The 18961-nt window shown below is 45.2% G+C and overlaps 1 protein-coding gene across 4 annotated transcripts in view; it reads right to left on the bottom strand.

Moving 5' to 3' along the window:
• The window catches only part of FOXO3 (forkhead box O3), a gene marked incomplete at its 5' end in the record, with an annotated part of 112691 nt that extends 94625 nt beyond the window's left edge, over nt 1–18066 (bottom strand). For 3 of the 4 annotated variants that reach the window (XM_082668748.1, XM_082668746.1, XM_082668745.1), the window contains one exon: nt 17434–18051. In XM_082668748.1, the coding sequence (XP_082524874.1) occupies nt 17434–18051 (618 nt within the window). Of the gene's footprint in view, nt 1–17433 lie in introns of all 4 variants that reach the window. The other variant, XM_082668747.1, reaches the window with a different exon arrangement.
• Between the last annotated feature and the right edge of the window lie 895 nt (nt 18067–18961).

Raw genomic sequence — 18961 nt, 5'->3', positions numbered from 1 at the left:
TCACTTCCACTCACCAGGACACGTCACAGCCTGCTGGGCCTGCCCCTCACATCTGGAAAACAAGGTGTTTAGGATGAGCCCTATATTTAACCTAAATGAAGCTGGTAGGCACTCGCTTCCGTGGCTAGGGAATAAACGGCGTACGCCAAACCAACAAAGAAAGAAAGAAAGGCGGTATCTCCTTTTTCCTCCGGGAGTGAAGAGTGCAAGGAACATCACTTACGTCTGCTTTGCAGCCTGGAGAGAACAGGCAGTTCAGAGAGTCCCATCCCGAAGAATAATTACACTTCACAGGAGTGCAAGTCTTAAAAGGCTTCTGCATTCACTGTGGGTGCTTGTCTACAACCACACACTCAAGTCTGTTCTTCCTGGGTTCCGAAAGAGCGACCAGCCAGGTATAACGCAACTGCCTCATCTTTATCAGAGATCATGCAAACTCCCCTCCTTCCTCTCTTAAACCAAAATAAGAGATATATGGTAGGAAAGAAGAGCCCGGTGAGGTCTCAGGCAGTTTTATGAAATCAAAATCCCTAAAGCTGGGATTAATTATTGATTTTGGAGTTTATTTAGTCAAAGTAGAGGCATGCTGATAGAGGTATCCCACCTCTATCACTTTCCAAGTGTATGGCCTTGGCTAAGTTACAAAGCCACCCCGTACCTCAGTCTCCCCATCTGTAAAGAAGAGCTGATTAAGCATAAAGCCCACAGCAGTGCGTGGCCCATAATAACTGTTCAATTAACAGTAGCTTTTAGTTACAGCCATGAAAATGATAGGTCAACCTAAGGTTGTGACTGCACACAGCACACCCATTCGCACCAATGCAGCTTTAACATACAACTGTTTTTGCCCTTTTTGTGGGGAGGGGATAAAAGCTTTCTAACTTCAACTACAACCTTCCCCGTAGAAGTCAGGGCTCGGGGACCTTATCCTCAAAACCAAAGGCCTCCTCTACAGCCTCCCAGAGGGGATTTCTGAAGAGAGGTCGAGCAGATTGATGTCCCTGATTTCCATCTTCAGTTCTGGGCCATAGGAGCTGAGGACTCAGATCCCTCTGATCCTTGGGCTGGGAGCCAAGCCTTCTACACGGCTGCCAGGCAAGCTTTTTCTTATGAGCCAGATTGTTCCTTAAGGCCCTTTACTCCTCTGTAAATGCATCCTTAATGGCAGAATTTTTTCCAACATACACCACCACCACCCCATCCCCCAAACATGCAAGCAGCAGCCCATCCTTTAGGAAAACCAAAATGGAAGTGAACTAACATGTGTGCATTTCCTCTGTGAGCAGTGGCTGCTTTGGGAAGCATCCCACCGTCGCAAGCGCTGAAGTTCCCACCAGCTGACTGACCTCTGACTTCTTTGAAAGGCCTGCGCCCTCCCGGAGCCCAGTTTCGAATTCTGCTCACAGCGTTAAGGTCACCGTATTTCGGACTCTCCTCCAAACTCTGGCTCCAGACGTGAAGTCTCCCAATGCAGCTTTCCCCACCACTGCGCGAACCTTCTGATGTTCCAGCACCTGGGCCTGCCTTCTTGCTCCTTCCCAAGACTCTTGGTGAATCTGAGGAGACTAACTTGCCTGCCCTCCCCATTCCCAAGAAGAAAACCCAGATTCCTGTCCCTCTGAAGTTCAGCACCCAAGCTACGTCATCTCGGATAGAGCTTCATGGAGGAAAAGGTATTGCTAACAGCAGAAGAATTCGTAATCCAAACTTAAGTGTCAGATATAAGAGCATTTATGAATCTCAGGCAACATTCTGAAGCAGCTGCTAGGAGGTCCTGAAATGAACTTCCAAGACCCGGCCAACCGACTGTTCGCACTATTTATATTCCTAAAGCCATCAGCTGTGTTTGATATGGGTGATCATGAGGCCCTGTTTAATGGACTCCAGAATCCGGGGATACTGACAAGCTACAGTAAGTTGTTTTTTGCTCTTTACCTGGCTTCACCTCGTGGTGGGAGAGGCCGTGTGTCCTGCAGGACTCTGGGCCAAGACTCTGGCACCTCCTCACCAGTGCCTCGCCTCGACCTCGGCACGAAAGCAGCATCACCTTTCCCTTCACTTCACTCGCCCTCTCACACTGATTACACCCAGCACATTTTAATCTTATCTCTCTCCCACATGTCCCACGCCTGTCTGTGGGTGAGTCAGGCGACTGACTACTCCCCCTGTCCGACGCTGGTCTTAAACTAGGAACATTCCCCAAAGACCAAAACAAACAAGTACGGGGAAAAGATCACAAAACAATAAGAATCCAACCTAAACACGAGTCCTGTGAACACAGTACACACACCAGGATGAACACGTGGCTTCCTCTGTGCACCTGAGTGCATCGTCTATTATTGTTGTCTGGGGGAGGGGGGAGGTCGGTGCCCCTGACTGCACAGAAAGCTACACAGCAACAAGGATCTGTGCAAAGTCTATTCTAGGGCTGAGAACTCTGTTACATCTCCACAGATACCACTGCAAGCTCTCTGTTCATCTCTTCCTACTCTTATCAGGCCTCTGAAATCAAGATGGCACAAAAAATTTGATTTTTGACTCCTAATCTGCACCCAGCAGAATTCTGGACTTAGCAAATGACTAAAAGCAGTGGTTCTCAAACTTCAGCTTGCGGCAGAATTACCCGGAGACCTTGTGACAGTACAGATTGCTGGGTCCAGACTTTCTGATTCAATATGTTTGGGGTGAGCCCAAGGATCTGAATTTCCAACAGGTTCCTAGGTGATGCTGCTGGTGTGGAGACCATGCTTTGAGAAGCACTAGCTTAATGGATCAGAACATGGTAGAACCCTCTATTATATCAGATTAGGTTGCACAAAAGAGTGAGTTTCTGTGTCTCAGATTTCAAGAAACATACAATGACTCGAAATAGCACTGTCTCTTCTTAGGAATGCCTGAAAACTTCAAAATTAGTTAACTAAGGTCCAGTGGAGACTAGAAAAATGAGTGGGGGCTGGAAAATTTTAAAGACACCACATTCATTTACACAAAAGAAAGTAGAGAGGAAATCCTAGTTAAACACAGTTTATTAAATAACGATGCCCGTGTCTTAGAAGCCAACTGTTCTCTTAGATCCCAATTTCATAGTGCTCCTTCCTTTTTATATGGAGCTTCCAGGGAGCAAAGTCTACCTTGTAATCTCCCTATGGAGAATAGGGTGGAAATAGGCCTAAAAGTCATTACTAAATTGGTTGATAACTTCCACAGCCAAAATCTCTCGCTTTTCTAAGACAGCGTTCTCAACCCTAACTACATTGTAACTACGTGGCAGCTTTAAAAAATATAGAAGCCCAGGCTCCATACCTAGAGGTTCTGACCTAATTGGTTTTGGATGGGACCTCGACACTGATGTTTTCCAAAGCTTCCCCGTGATTCTCAAATACGGCCAAGATTGAAAACCACTGATGCAGGAGGAAGTTCACAGAGAAATAATGGGTGATGGGAAAGAGAGAAGAAGGGCAGTAAGACCTCTTTAGATAATGTCTAATGAGACAAAACAAGAAAGAATGGGAAAGTAGCTGGGAACGACTAGGACAAGTAAAACTGAGGCTCTTAGATTCTGAGACTATCTAAGGATCAACCCAACACTGGCAGTCTTAGGTTCAAAAATCAGAAACAGCTAGATAATCAAGGAAGTACCCTCAACTGCCAAAGACATGGCAACAGTCCAAAGGACATATCAGGAAACCTTTTTTAAAACGGTACTATTTTTTTCAGAAGAGTTAATAACTAGGAACTTGAGGCAAAGAGCTTTTAATGTCTCACAAACAAATCCTCTAAACGTTCAACTTTGAAATCATGCTCCGGAAAAACAATAAAATGTATCCTTGAGCAAAGTTAAATGTTTTTCTTTTCCAAAGGGGAGGCAAGAGGGAAGAGACTGCAGCAGTAACTCTCAGAGCCCTTGGTAATTGAACTTATCTCCCCAGTAACCACACTGACAAGTGCGTTTTCAAAGTTGTAAAATCATGTGATGCAGATGATAAAACCAAGATAGAGTTATTTTCTTCTCTTCCTTCTTGACTAAGCACAGATGCATGAGGTAACAAGCCGGAAAAGATATCTGAAAGCTTTATGATCCTTTTTAGGGCAGAATGATGAACACAAAACAGACAGTAGAGGAATGCAGTGTTGGTGGTCAGTGGACAGAGCAGGGAACCTCAGCGCAGGTAACGCAGACAGACGTCAGGTGAAAATTATCTTTGCTCACAACAGGACAAACACTGGGAGCCCAGAGAGAAAAACCAGATGTTGTCCCACTGCGCTAGCAGTTAAAACTATCCATCAATTTAAAGACTTTGATGTGATTAGAAAACCAAGATGTGGGAAAATCTGCATCTTAAAAATGAGAATAGTAATTTTTGATAAAAACATTCACTTGTTAAAATCAATTTGGAAGATGGTAGCTTTCACTAACACCTTAAGTTAACTTTCCTAATTTGACACATGGTACTTCACTTAATTCAGTACTGACTGCCCACAAATTAACTTGAAGCTTTCCCTGATTTTATGAGACTATCAGAATAAACCTCACCCTTCTCCCAAAGAACGCCTACTAAAAGATGCCTACAATCGGATGCCAGGGAATTCCCCTGGCAGTCCAATGGTTAGGACTCCACACTTCCACTGCCGAGGGCCCGGGTTCAATCCCTGGTTGGGGAACTAAGACCCAGCAAGCCATGCAGCGCAGCCAAAATGTATCGGATGCTAAATTTCACCTTGGCAACTAACATGAAGGTTGAATGTGGTAAAGCCTAACATATGGCCCAGATCACCTAGACTCTCAGCCTGAAAAAAAAAGGATCTTTCTTGGAAAGGAAGGGCACTAAATAGGACTGATTTAGATAATTCAGTTCAGCGGAGGACATGCATCTATTCAAACAGAAGGCTGTAAGCTTATCTGTATTGGACAGGGTTGTAGATAGAAGGCCTGATCGAGGTCACTAATTTCAAGAAACAGTATACTAGCTCACCTAGGAAGCTATCTATCAGGAGCTAAAGAGCCCGAGTGTGCTAAAGCAAGCACGCTCACACCCATGTCAGCTGGAAGACAACTTTAAAAGAATCAGGCCCACAACATTTCCAAGGCACACTCCGGGTTTCTCAGGGTTACACAAATGATGCACCCCAAGTAACTGATCATTGTTCTTTTTTTTTAATTAATTAATTTCTATTGGAGTATAGTTGCTTTACAGTGTTGTGTTAGTTTCTGCTGCACAGCAAAGTGAATCAGCTATACGTGTACATATATCACCTCTTTTTTGGATTTCCTTCCCATTTAGGTCACCACAGAGCATTGAGTACAATTCTCTGTGCTATACAGCAGGTTCTCATTAGTTAGCTATTTTATACATAGTAGTGTATATATATGATCACTGTTCTTTTAAAGAAATTCAGGAGAATGCTTGGACTCAGAGTTTCAATTTTTTACTTTTTAAAAAAAATTACCTTGCTTAAAATGTACTCTATAGGCCACTGTTCATTTACAATGATAGGTATATTCATAAATGGCAAACTGATGCTGTTAATGGGACTATTCTGACAAATAACTAGTGAATAATGGTATGTCCCTTCTCATCCTACCGCCTGGGGAAAGAAGAAAAAAACAAAAAGTATGAAGGGTGTGATTAACAAGTCCTTGATTTGGAAATGAAGGCTGCCACGAAGCCCCAGAACAGCGATCATATAAGGTAAAAATTCTAGAAGAAATATGCAGCAAAACGGAGTTTTTAAATTAGGTAGAATTTTTTTAACATCTTTATTGGAGTATAATTGCTTTACAATGGTGTGTTAGTTTCTGCTTTATAACGAAGTGAAATACATATATCCCCATAAGTAGAATTTTTTTAAGGAATTTACCAACAAGAAGTTCTAATAGAGAGATCTAGAGAAAGTGTTTTTACTTTATGAAAACCTTACAGCATTAGAAAAAAAACTATACTGAGTTTTTAAAAAAAATATTAAGTAAACTAAAAATGAAAAGAGAAAGGACAGGAAGGTGAGCAGGAGGCCTTAAACATCACTCAGACAAGCTTAATGTGAAATATGGAACCAAGGCAATTATCTAGATAATTTATGATTAAAGAACTATCATTTTTGAAATTAATTATTAGGACACTTTAGGAAAAAAGGCAGTTTTGAGATTTGATTTATGCGAATCAATGGCTTAACTCTCCACTTGCTCTTTTTAATGTAGTACCAATTTTCAAGGAGACATCTAACAAGTTGTACTGGATATAATTTTATGCCCTGCTTCAACTTCAGGCCTATATCCAGAGTTGTGCCTTTAAAAGTCCACAGAGGCCAAGGCCGCCTTCTGCGCAGCTGCCTCTGGCCCCGTCACCCTCCCCCACACCCTGGCTGTGCTCAGCTATCAGGCAGAGCCATTCTGCCTGCTCCACGTTTATCACGGGTTTTCAGTCTATCTTCTGGACACTGTCCAGACACTACTCACCTATCTTTACTGTGAAACTGAGAGTTCTAAAATTTTTTCCAACACACACATGGGATTAGTGTTCTGCAAGCCATATTTTATCTCAGGGGGCATGGGTGCTACATTCCTACGGCCAATTAAAAGCATCATTTTAGGTCCTACTCATACATATTTTACCTTGAAGACAAAAGCAGTAAGCTCCTTAATAAGATAAACGCTTTAACCTGGCCAGCCACTTGCATTATGCAGCATTTTCTGTTTCTGTCTTAGTACCTGCCTTTAAACCCGTTAGTAACTGCATTGCAAAGGGTCGACCACCTCACAAAATATGCTTAATACCTTTAATTATGAGATCTGACTCAGCAACCATACTTCCGCCAGAAACTTCTTATAAATGTTTTCTTTTTTCCTCCTGAAATCCATTTTTCTTGGTGGTATTACCTCCATCCACCTACCTACCCAAAGCCTACAGAAACAGAGATATTCTGTTCTACCAAGGCAGAAATTTCTCAGAGACAAAAGCCCAACCCAAAGGATTTCCACACACCATGTATCACTCTGTTAGTTCTCAATACTAATACACTATTTATCTGACCCACAGTAAACCATGGTTACACAAGGCAGTGTCCCAACAGAAATGAGAATCCCCAAATCAAACTCCCCCACTAAAAGCCCAGGCACTGTCTGGATTCTTAAAATTATTAGCTCATGCAAAATCAGAGGCAGGAGCCTAAATCGTGGGTCTCCGTCCACTCCCCCAACAACACAGAGACGTGCTAGTTACCCTGAGTCAGCCACAGTTCGGAAGATAAACATTCAAGACAGTATTCTGAAAGATTAATAATGGGATTGATGGTAATATATATAAAGAATGTGGCACACAGTAGCAACTTACAAAATGGGAGCTATTTAATTTTACTGCTGTCTCACCCCTACCGAAAGTCCCACCCACACTCAGGAGGCAGCAGAACATACTAGAAAAGGCACAAGTTCAAAGAAACCTGGGTTTGAATCCCAAGCAATTTACTGAAACCTCTCTGAACCATTTTCTTGCCTTTAAATTGGGATTTATATTTAAATGACTATCACGTAGGATCAATATTCAATGTAAAAAACCTAGCTGACTGGCACATAGTAAGTGTTCAATAAATCACAGTTACTACTACTATTATTATTATAACTAGGCTTCAGAATATCTTGTGTCAACTCCTCTTTTTACTGTAAAAACAAAACTGTGCTTCCAGTTGACTTATAACCCTGGCTCCCTTTCCCAAAATTATCATTTTGAAATATGAGAAAAAAACAGATGCAATTCTGATTCTTAAATACTTCTGAATAATTCAGCCCAAACACCTACAAGGTACCTAGAAAATACCTGCTGCTACTTGGATGAGGACAACCACTCTATGTTCTATGCTCCACCAGAATTGTTGGGTTTTGTGGACATAAATGTATACAGAGGGGACGAGAGCCTTAAGGCTCAAGTGTGTTGAGACTCTGAAAGGCCTTGAACCAAGCATAGGAGGAGCTGAGGGGACTCCAGAGGGATTCTGGATTGGCCTTACTGCCACCATGGATGGCAGTGAAACTGATGGGGCTCCATCTTCTCAAGCCTGACTGGGACAGGGAAGAGAGAATTCTTCAAAACTCACTCTCCTTTCGCTGAGGACCCAGGCTGCTCCCTGCCCTTAAAGACTGACGGTCCTAGACCAAATGGCTCAGCCAGACCTCAGGGCCTTAGAGTAAACCTCAAGTCCATACTCCACAAGCACAGCCATTCCACCAGCTTCACGAAAGAGGCCAAAAAGTAGAAATTGAGTAAGGAGAGTGGGAGGGTTAGGGAGGGAGCCCAGAGTACAGGCTAAGCGGGAGGGAGGGAGGGACGAGTTGTAGCAGTTCTCACTGGGAAATCAGGGAAATTCATGCCTCCCTTCTGTGCCTCAAAGCAGGATGAAGAAAGAAGAAATTTAAATTACCAGAAAGTAGCCTATCAATGATTAACATTTTAATTTTAATCTCAATAAAACCTTTTTTTGAGGGGGGTGGGCAAAATATGTGAAGGGGGTCAAAAGATACAAATTTCCAGTTATAAAATAAGTAAGTCCTGGGGATTTAATATACAGCATGGTGATTGTAGTTAATATTTGTATACCTGAAAGTTGCTAAGATAGTAAATCTTAAAAGTTTTCATTACAAGAAAAAGAAATGTTAACTAGACTTACGGTGATGATCATTTTGCAACACACATAAATACCAAATCGTTATGTTGTACACCTGACCCTAATAATATTGTATGTCAGTTACATCTCAATTTAGAAAAATAAAATAAAACGTTTTTATTCTTCTCTTCTATCTACAACCCTTCCTGTCCCTCTCTTCCACCCCTGTGCTCCTATGTTTGTTTCCTAGAGCGAGCGGCTTCAAACAACAAAAACTTATTCTCTCACAGTGCTGGAGGTTAGAAGTCCAAAATCAAGGTATGGGCGGCACCGTGCTCCCTCTGAAGACTCCAGGCGAGGATCCTTCCTGGCCTCTGCCTAGCGTCTGGTATCTCCCAGCAGTCTGATGCTCCCTGGCTTGTAACTGCATTGCTCCAACCTTTGCCTCAGCCTTCGTGCAGCCTTCTCTGCATCTACCATGTCCTCTCTTCTCTTCATAAGGATACAAGTCATTGGATTTAGGGCCCACACTAATCCAATATGACCTCATCTTAATTTAACTAACTACCCCCGGAAAGACGCTATTTCCAAACAAGGTTACATTCTGAGGTTCCAGGTGGACATGAATTGCGGGGGGCGGATATTATTCAACCCAGTACAGCTGCCAAATGAAAATAAACCACCACCACCAAAATATGGGGCAAAGTGGAGGGAGATGACAAATTACAGCTTCACAGAACTACAGAACTTTAGATGATAAAAATGTCAAAGTTATCATCTCCAGTGGATCCATAACTACTAAATATGAACTGGGAATAATGTAGCTTTTGCCTTTCTCTCACCCACAGGAAAATGAAATCTCGGAAAATATCAAAAGTCTCAATCAAAAGAGCACTAAAACACAGAACCATCCACTGACCCAGACACTTGACATACTGGGAAGTTTGGTATCAGGTACAGATGAACATTCACATATATTATCAAGAGTGGAGCAGCAAAAAGATGTAAGCCAGGGGAAGACATTTTTCAGTTAAAAACGCTTTCATTTAACTATTTGGGGATGAGAATTGGACCATGGGTCTTAGAAGACCAAAGTTTCCTTTTAAAAAAGTTACCTTGGGTTTTTAAACACTCCCTCCTCCAAATTATCCTTTTCTAACAATGACATAAGCCTACACGGAAGCACTTTAGAGTTCTTTTTTTTGTTGTTTTTAACCAAGGTATTATTTTAGCTATGTGGGGGAAAAAACCTTGAGATCAGTTTGAAGACTTGGGTACTCCCTCTGCTGGCTCTAAATTTAAAGAAAATTCTCAATGGTTTCAGGAGCCAAGTTATTAATTTCACTAGACATCCAAACACAAGGAAAAATATGATGTGGATTCTCCCACACATACACACACAGAAGTCTTCAAAGAAATAAATAAGAAATTACAAAACACATACTGAAAACTGCCAAAGGCATCTGTTGGGTTTATTACGGGTTCAGTCCAGAGGAAAGCTAAGGCAGTCGCTTATCTGCGTGTGGCAGGGGCCACCTCCGACCTTGGCTTTGCCCCACAAGCACGCCACAGCTTGCCTTGCTCTAAGCTCACCTCTCCACTGCAGGCCAGGGGTGCATCTGGACACCCCGGCGTAGTGAGCCCCCAGAAGATAACCTGGCTTCTTCACCACAGACAATTATAGAAGTAGCAAATGAGTGCAGGTACCACAGGCCACCAGAGAACTTAGCCTACTTCACTTTGCAATGTTATCCCATAGTAGGGACTAACACACTCCAGAGAAAAAGCCTCAAGATTAAAACCACAAAAAAAAAGGTCCAAGTGAAAATGCACACTCTTGGGTGAAAAGAAAAAGGCCCAGCTTGAAACATGCTCTAATTATACATTTGTGTTTTACCAGGAAGGAGTGATACAACACAATATTCTACAGATGCTTGCTATTATACTTCTTTTTCCAACTGGGGAAACTGCAATACTGAGAAATGAAAGTTGTTCAGTCAAGAATAAAATGGTTAGATGCTGAGCCTGTCTGGGCAGTGATGCGATCAGAATTGGGATCTTCTATGATAATCACTATCTGAACCACCTATTCAGAAAACTACTTCGGAAGAGCTGCAGACTAGCCGTGGAAAGGTCCAGCTCAGACTGCTCGGTATCTCTTCTTCCTTCATATGTGACTTCTGTTTTCCAATCCATAAATAAAAAACTTCAAGTACATCTAGGATTTATACCCCCAAATGCAGAACATTATGGACAACTTAGTTTTACACCACAGCTCTGCTCCTGTAGTGGGCAAGTATGTACATTTTAGGCTGAACAATGCCATGGTGACTCTTTCTAGACAGTCATATTGATGCTGCATAAAGCGGGGTCCACACACAGAGGGAAGACTTGATTTCAACCTTCTCTTAAGGAAAAGTCATCCGAAGATCAGGTTTCCCTCAGTTTCTGTGATGGGTAGTGACTGCCACTGATGAAGTTTTCAAGGACCTCTACGCTAGAACTGCAGAAATAAGACACTACAAGAAATGCCTTAGATAGCAGAGCATTTCATAATTACACTACATCATATCGACACCAACGCTAGGAGGTCTGGGCCACCTTCATAGCTACAAGTATCCAAAAGATTCTACACATGACGTCACCCCACTCCTGAGTCACATCATCCCCTTTCAATGTTACTATCCCAGAACAAGGCTAGGCTCATGGGCTGAGGGCATAATGATCCCAAGAGCAGATCCCAGCATCAGAAATGCTTTTGTCTGTTAGACACCTTCCTTGCTTTCAAGGCTTTTACACTGTAGTTGAGAATACACAGGAGTCACAGAAAAATGGCAAAAGGAACAGACAGGAGTCAGAGGGTGGGCAGGGTAGGGTGGGGTTGAGAGAGTAGGTTTTTCCAGAAAGGTGAGCGGAGAGTGCTGATGCAGAATGCAAAAAGAGAAACACAGCTACTGTCCTGCCAGCCAGCCTAGAGGATGGGGGAGGGGAAGCAGACGAGAGAAAATGAAGTAAGAGTTTGCAGAAATGGAGATGACTAGAACAGCTGTGAAACCACAATGGTTAGTAACAGATATTACAGAACACTAGTGCCCTGGGTTCAGCTCACACAGACACTCTTAACTCCACCCCTGCTAGCTGTGGGTCCCTGAGGCAGTCCCTCACATGCTCCCGGCCTGTTTCCTCACCTGCAAAATGAAGTAGTTACATGATTTTTAAGACTTCGTTTAGTTCTGAATTGGAGGCAAGAAGCAATACAGATGATTCGACTACATCAAGGCTCCACATCCACTCCGAGAGGCCGGTCCTATACCACAGCCCCACGAGACAGAATTGGGGACCCCAGATTAGTCCAGGGCCACAGGCATGCTCTAATCCGGGTGGGCCTGGGAAGGCCCCAGCTTCTCCCAAACAGACCCAAACTGCAGGAGCCACATGACAGCGGTCTTGCACCTCCAAAGCAAGCTGAAGATGATCTGCAGAGAGCTAAAAGCCAGCTCCAAGCCAGATCTCAACTTCGACTTTTCTGTTTGCTGGTAACTTCTCTGCAGAGAGCCGAAGCACTAAGGAAAGTAGAAGTACAGAGGGGAAAAAAGGCAAAGAGAAGGGACAAGTCTACAGAGCACAGATTTGCATGTTTATTTTCTGTCTTCCCCCAAGAGAACACAAACTCCTATGAACTGGAACCTTATCTGCCTTGTGCTACCACTACATCCCTGGGCCGGGCAGAACGCCCTGCACACTGTATGCCTTTGATACATACTTGCTGAATGAATCAAACGGCATGAAATGCAAACGGGTAAAAAGGTTTTCTCTTTCCAATCTTTCACTCGCTTACTGTATGCCAGCTGTATCATCCACTGATACTAACCCACCTACATATGTGTCATCGCCAGCTCCTTCTATAGCAGCAAAAAGCCAAAGTGGTCTTCAGGGCTCCTCCATTTGTGATACAGGAAACGGTGAGGAGAAAAATGAGGAGTCAAAAATAGGAGCAAGTCTGTTCCTCACAGACAAGATGAATGAGCACGAAAACAAAACAAATTCCCATATTCTCTCCAGCCCAGGGAATCTGGAATCTGATCAGCAATGGGTAATTTGGGTACCTCCCCAGAAGGCACTGGCCTAGAAAGTCTTATCTTCGCATTTTTATAAAGATCCTTGGATGAATGGTATCTGCTAAACTTTTTGCAAACCAAGTAAATGACTTTTTAGTGGGACAAGGCTTCTTCATTAATTTTCCAAATAAAAGTACCTTGCAGGTTTTAAGTAAGCATCACGAGTATTAAAAAGTTTAACTACAAGATGTTCTTCTATGGTGTCATTCTCTTAAAATAGAACCCTCCTAAAAACTCCTAAAAATAAGTCTGCATAGTTTCATTTCATTTTCGAAGAAGGAGATAAACATATCAAAACAAACAGCTTCTTTTTAAAAGAGTCTCTCTGCTACACGGGGCTCACCGATCAAAGTCTAAAAGGGCCAATTTCTTCACCTCACAGGTCGATGACACAGCTTTGAAAAAGAAGAAAAACAGTCCCCCTGGTGTACTGCTGCTGTAGAAAGAGGAAGTATGTTAGTTGAGAATCACTGACGAAGACAGTACTGCCAAAGGAAATTACAAAACAGCATTTTAGCAACAGGGGCCAAGCTGAAGACAGATTCCTCATACATGGCATGATCATAACTGGCCCTTTACTCCAAAAGGTGACTGAGGTCAAAATTAGAGGCCAAAATGGAATTATTATGAGTCTGTCATTTTGAAATTGTTAAAAATATTTTTAAACGTCAAAGTTGCAGTTAAAATAACATTTTTTAAACACAGTATGTTGAAAAGGAACTGGGTGCGTTCATCTAAAAAGCTAGAACAGTGAGGACGTGAGCAAGCTTTATGCGGCAGGTCAGCCCTCATCTTTCAACCTTGGGAAGTATTGGTGAGAGGACACATTCTCACATGAAGGAAGACTCGGTCTCTTGAAGAACCATCCTCTGCAGCAGCAGCCGAAGTCCTCACACAGTATCTTACATTTATGAAATTGTAGGAACCACCACAGAAACTCATGGCTGCCTAACGTGACTGTGCCCTGACCCACGGGAACCACAGATGTGTGGACCTGTGTAGGAGAATCAGTAATAAATGGGCCTTACCTGGTAAACCCTGGAGTCCTAGAGGTCTGCCTGAGACAGGTGGAAACAGATAACTCACCAGCTCAATTACAGGTGCCATGCAAGTAAGCTGAATCTGAATTAAAGGAAAGGTAACCTTTTCCCCTCTTAACCACATCTGATTATTCATTTCTACTTTCATGCCCGAAGTAAGGGAACCTGCAAGATAGCCATCACCTTTCTCCCTGGCACAGTTTGCATCCGACAAACTTCAGTTAACCAAGAGCTTCCTCCTTTTGTTAAAATGCTCTCTTTTTTGCCTCCTTTGTCACTTCATAGTTCCTAAGTACCCATCCTGATAGGCACCAGGCAGCTTTCAAAACACTGTGCACTCACTCAGCCTCCATCAATAATCAGCCATCTTCCGATGTTGAAACAATAACCAAGATTTTTTAGATTGAGAGGCAAATATGCTTTTCAGGAAAACAACTTCTAATTACATAAGACTACTCAGTATTTAATAAATAACCTTTAAAAAGGATCAATTCAAAGAGAAAAACAGTGTGAAAAAGATCTCTAGAACCACGGCTACTAACTACCTCTGTACTAACTAGCTGTGTGACCTTAGAAAAGTCGTTAACTTGAAGAATCAAGTTCTTCACCTATAAAATAAGGGGGTTGAAGGAGATCTGCAAACCTCATCCTGGCTGTACATTAAAATCACCTGAGAAACTTCAAAATAAAACTAAAACAACCCCACCAACCAATGCCCACACATCAGTCCAGTTAAATCAGGTTCTCTGGGCACTGGTATTTTTTAAAAGCTCCCAGGTAATTCTAACATGCAACCAGGATTTTGAGCCACTGGTCTCAATTCTGATCGCTAAGGCCTCTTTTCTAATTCAGTCTACGATCTTAAGAGTGATAATTCTGGATAAAAGATCTCATAATACAATAGCCCAAAAAGCTACAAAAGAAGTAAGGCCTAGACCCTGCATATTATGCCTATGTGCACACATGACTAGGAGAGGTTAACCTGAATTCTAGACATTTTTAGAAGTTAGAAATCTGCATGCATAACTCAGAATGAAAGTAGTGTGGTTTAAATGCACATGCATGCTTCCAAAATGAATAATCATGATAGAAATCAACTCCTGAAACTCGGATGCATGGAAATGGGTCACAATTAGCTCCTGACTTCTCCCTTGTCCCTCTTCTTCCACCCCCCACTAAACCACAAGCACAAAAAAGCTTGGCTATTAGTCATAATCGGAATGTGAAACCAGCAGCCCCAGTTTCAAAGGGCATTCTCCATCATCAAAGATTTGGAAGTTCCTGCATGGCTGCATCTTTTGATAAAGGTCATCTTACAAAAATTCTTCAACTAAATTATATCCCTATAGTCTTCAAGGATTAGTTTTTGTGTGATACTCCGAAACAGAATTGGTGTAAAATTTTCAAGTAAAAATACTCATAGAATATGTACCCTGTATTAAACATATTAGGGCTGGGCAGTTTCAATTCACAATATTTAATAGAATTTTAGTTAAAGAAAGATGAGATAACAGAGAAGGAAAAAAGAAACCATGAGACCAAAAATAGGACAGAAAACCACAAAGTTTATGACTAGGCCCAAAATCTCTATTGCAAATCCTGCAAGCTACATGAAAACATAATTAATCCAGTCTCAACTCATGGCTACTTTTGGTAATACCACTTTCTCACATGAATCTTAAATTCAGATACTATAAAAAATTCAAATACTATAAACTGGTATTATCTTCAACTATAAACACAATGCAAGAAACATTATTTGTGGAGTTTAAATTACTTTCATAATCTTAAAAATAATAAGAAAGGTAAAAACCCTTCCTATGTTAACTTTTAAACTAACTTAAAGCTAACTTTTAACTAACAGATTTTCTGCCAAATTCAAAATATGCAGAACTAAATTTCAAGTGTGAGAAATTTGGAAAATATCCCACCACCCCCCAAAATCCATCTTCTTAGATCCCATAAATTCACCCTTTCCTAACACTGAACCTTGAGATTAACCCTCACCATCCACTTGGAAACTCAATTTTTAAAGGTATCACATTAGCACTGTTTTGAAACAGAACTCTCATCTGTTTCATAAATATCTCTCATATCACACAACTCACATCCCTTGGCGAAGCAATAAAATTAAATCAAATGTAAGATTCATAATATCAGCATTTGTTCAAGGATGACCTACATCTGTGGAATAATATCAAAGCACACATTTTGCTTTTAAAGTATCTAAACAAGCCCTTCCCAATACTAGCCATAAAAATAATTTTTAAAGGCACTTTGCAAGATTTTTTTAAAGCAAATTAAAAGTTAATAACACTAAATTCTTTAGCTTTTTCATACAATGAGTCTTCTTCAGTGTTTCAGTTCTCCGCCTAAGGTCAAGTTATTCTTATTTTACACACCCACTGGAACCCAGGAAGTACAGGGCTCCCCAAAGACAACGAAGGAAAGGACAGAAGGAGAAAGCAACTACCTCTTTAATTAAAATAAAATTTAAAAAAAGCTAACTTGTTAATAGAAGCAACTGACAAACGATATATGTATCTCCAACTGCACAAGGCACAGGGCTCTCTTTTGCCTGGTACACATTCATATCTTAGCAGACGGGACCAGGAGGATGAGGTGCAAGAGCAAAGCAGCTGGGTATCAGCAGCCCCGCAGGGGGACAGGAGTTAATCTCTTTGGATGCCCAACTGCAGGAAGTCATTACATCATAGGCCTTTCCACACCTCTCTCCCTACCACGTGTCCAGTGCCCCAAGAGGCAGAAAAGGAGCAGTAGAGAGCCTCTCTTCGGGTTCAGTTATAATAATAGGTAGAAGCCATTACAGTCCAGCCCTGCCAGCAAACCTCCCTCCCAAAGGCTTAAGTGAAGCGCCAGGCCCCGGTCCTCCACACCTGGATCCCCTGCCTCAGACAGGGCCAGAGTCCAGGCCTCAGAGGGGAAGCAGCAGGTGCAGCTAGTCCCTGTCGAGGTGGCAGGGCTGGCCCGTTCCAGGTCCCAAATCATCTCAGAGGCTACTCCGAGGCAGGTTTGCTGTTGAGACATCTCTGAGGAATAAAGGTGTCAACACAGGCAAGGAAAGAGAACCGGCCAAGAAAAGGTTTACAACCACTGCTTTTTGTCATGGGATCGATGTGCCTGTGGGAATTAATTAACACCCACAACCCCGAAACTTGGACACAAGGGTTCTCATCCAGCTAGTCACAACACACCATGCTCTTGCGACCTACTGGAAACCACACATCCAACCTCACCTCCGGGCACCGATTCCCAAACACGTCCCCTCACTCCACCCGCAGCGGCCTCGCGTGCACCCACTACCGGGAAATCGACTCCAAAGTTGGCCGAGGACCTACCTCCTCTGCGATGACCCAGGAATCCGGCAAATGCACTCCTGTTCGTCTGTCCTTCCCTCGCCAGCGTCCCTCGCGCCCTCTCCTCACCTGGCCATGCCCGAGGCTTCCCCAGGAGCCTCCTCTCCCCCTCCCGCCGCCTGCGCAGCCATCCCCAGGTTCCCCTCCTCCCGGGTCACACAGAACCCCCAAAGCCTCACAGCGGAGGCTCTCCCTGCCAACCCCTTTCCCCGGCGCCCGCAGGCGCGCTCCGACGAATCGAAGGCACATCTCGCAATGCGCAGGAGGCCCGGCGGGTCTGGCCGCCCGCCCCAGGTGAGTACGCACCTTCCAGCCGGCAGAGCTGTTGCTGTCGCCCTTATCCTTGAAGTAGGGCACGCAGCGCACCATCCACTCGTAGATCTGGGACAGAGTGAGACGTTTGTCCGGGGAGCTCTCGATGGCGCGAGTGATCAGGTCAGCGTATGACAGGTTCCCCCAGGCGTTCCGTCGCGACGAGCATTTCCTCGGCTGCCCGGAGCCCCCAGCCGCCCCCGGCTGCGGCGGTGGCAGTGTCTGCTGAGGCTGCAGCGGCGTCTGCGTCCCCCCGCTCAGCGCGCCCGCCGCGGGGGCTGGCCCGGACCCGGGGTCCTGCCCTCCCGGAGCTAGCAGCCGAGCCGAGTCCTCCAGGAGCAGCCCTGAGCCCAGCGGGCCGCCCGCGCCGCCGCCGATCGCCATGGCCGAGCCGGCCCTACCGCCGCCGTCCTCGTCGTCTTCATCGTCCTCCTCCTCGGGGATCATGGAGTCAGCGGCCGCCTCCCCCGAGGGCTTGGCCGGGCTCCCCTGGAGCTCCGGCCTCTGCAGGGGCCACGTACAGGAGCGCGGCCGGCTTTGGGGCTCGAACTCCGGGTCCAGCTCCACTTCGAGCGGAGAGAGCGGGGCCGGGGAGGCCGGCGCCTCTGCCATCTTCGCCGCCCGCCCGCCCGCGGCTCGGGCTCTCGCGCTCTCCTCTCGCGCCGGGGCGGGGTGCGGCGGGGGAGGGACGGGGGCGCCGCGAAGACTCGGGCTCCCGGGCGCCGCCGTCGCCGCTACTGCCGCCGCCTGGGGAAGCACGAGAGAAGAGAGAAGGAGAGTTGGTTATCCCGGGCTGCAGCCCAGTCCTCGCCCGCCGCCGCCGCGGCCACCGCTTCCCGATCGCACCGCGCCCGCCTCCCAGGAGCAGGCAGACCTGGAGACGTGCGTCCCGCGGACCTGGCGCAGCAGACGCGGCCCCCCTACCAGGCCGCTGGGGAGACTGGAGCGAATGGACGGGCTCTCACGGGGCACTCCCCACTCCCCACTCCCCCCGCCGCCGCCGCGGAAGCTGCAGGTCTCTCCTGGGCTAGGTGGCGGGGCGGGGAAGAAGGGGGAGGGGCGGGGAAGAAGGGGGAGGGGCGCGGGCCGCGCCTTTAAAGCGGGCAGCAGCCGGAGCTGGCGCAGCCCAGCCTTGGTCGGAGCCCGAGTCTGGGCGGGCGTGCGTTTGTTTATGTTTCGCTCCAGCCCGCTCAAGTGCTTCCCGCGGCAACGCCGCCAAAGTCTGTGGCGTCTTCGGCTCTTCTCCCAGTCCCTGGCCCTGCCGCCTCCGCGCCCCCCTGCCACCCCCCCTCCTAACGGAGGGCCCAAGCCCGGGGAAGGCGCGGGCAGCTCCCTTCTCCCCTCTTCGCCCGCGGGCTGAGAGGGTGAACGTGGGTCCGAGAGCAAACGGGCTCTTGTCACTTCCAGAAAAAAAGGAAAGAGGGAAGAAGGGGGGCAAGCAGCTCAGCGGGTATTTGCAAAGGGTCGAGCCGAGCAGCAACGGCCACTTTGGGGGTTTGTGTGGTTTATTTTCCCGCGGGCG

This window comes from Grampus griseus, assembly GCF_964374135.1.
Source record: "Grampus griseus genome assembly, chromosome: 13".
In the NCBI taxonomy this organism is placed as follows: Eukaryota; Metazoa; Chordata; class Mammalia; order Artiodactyla; family Delphinidae; genus Grampus; species Grampus griseus.
This window is presented reverse-complemented; position numbering and strand designations above follow the sequence as displayed.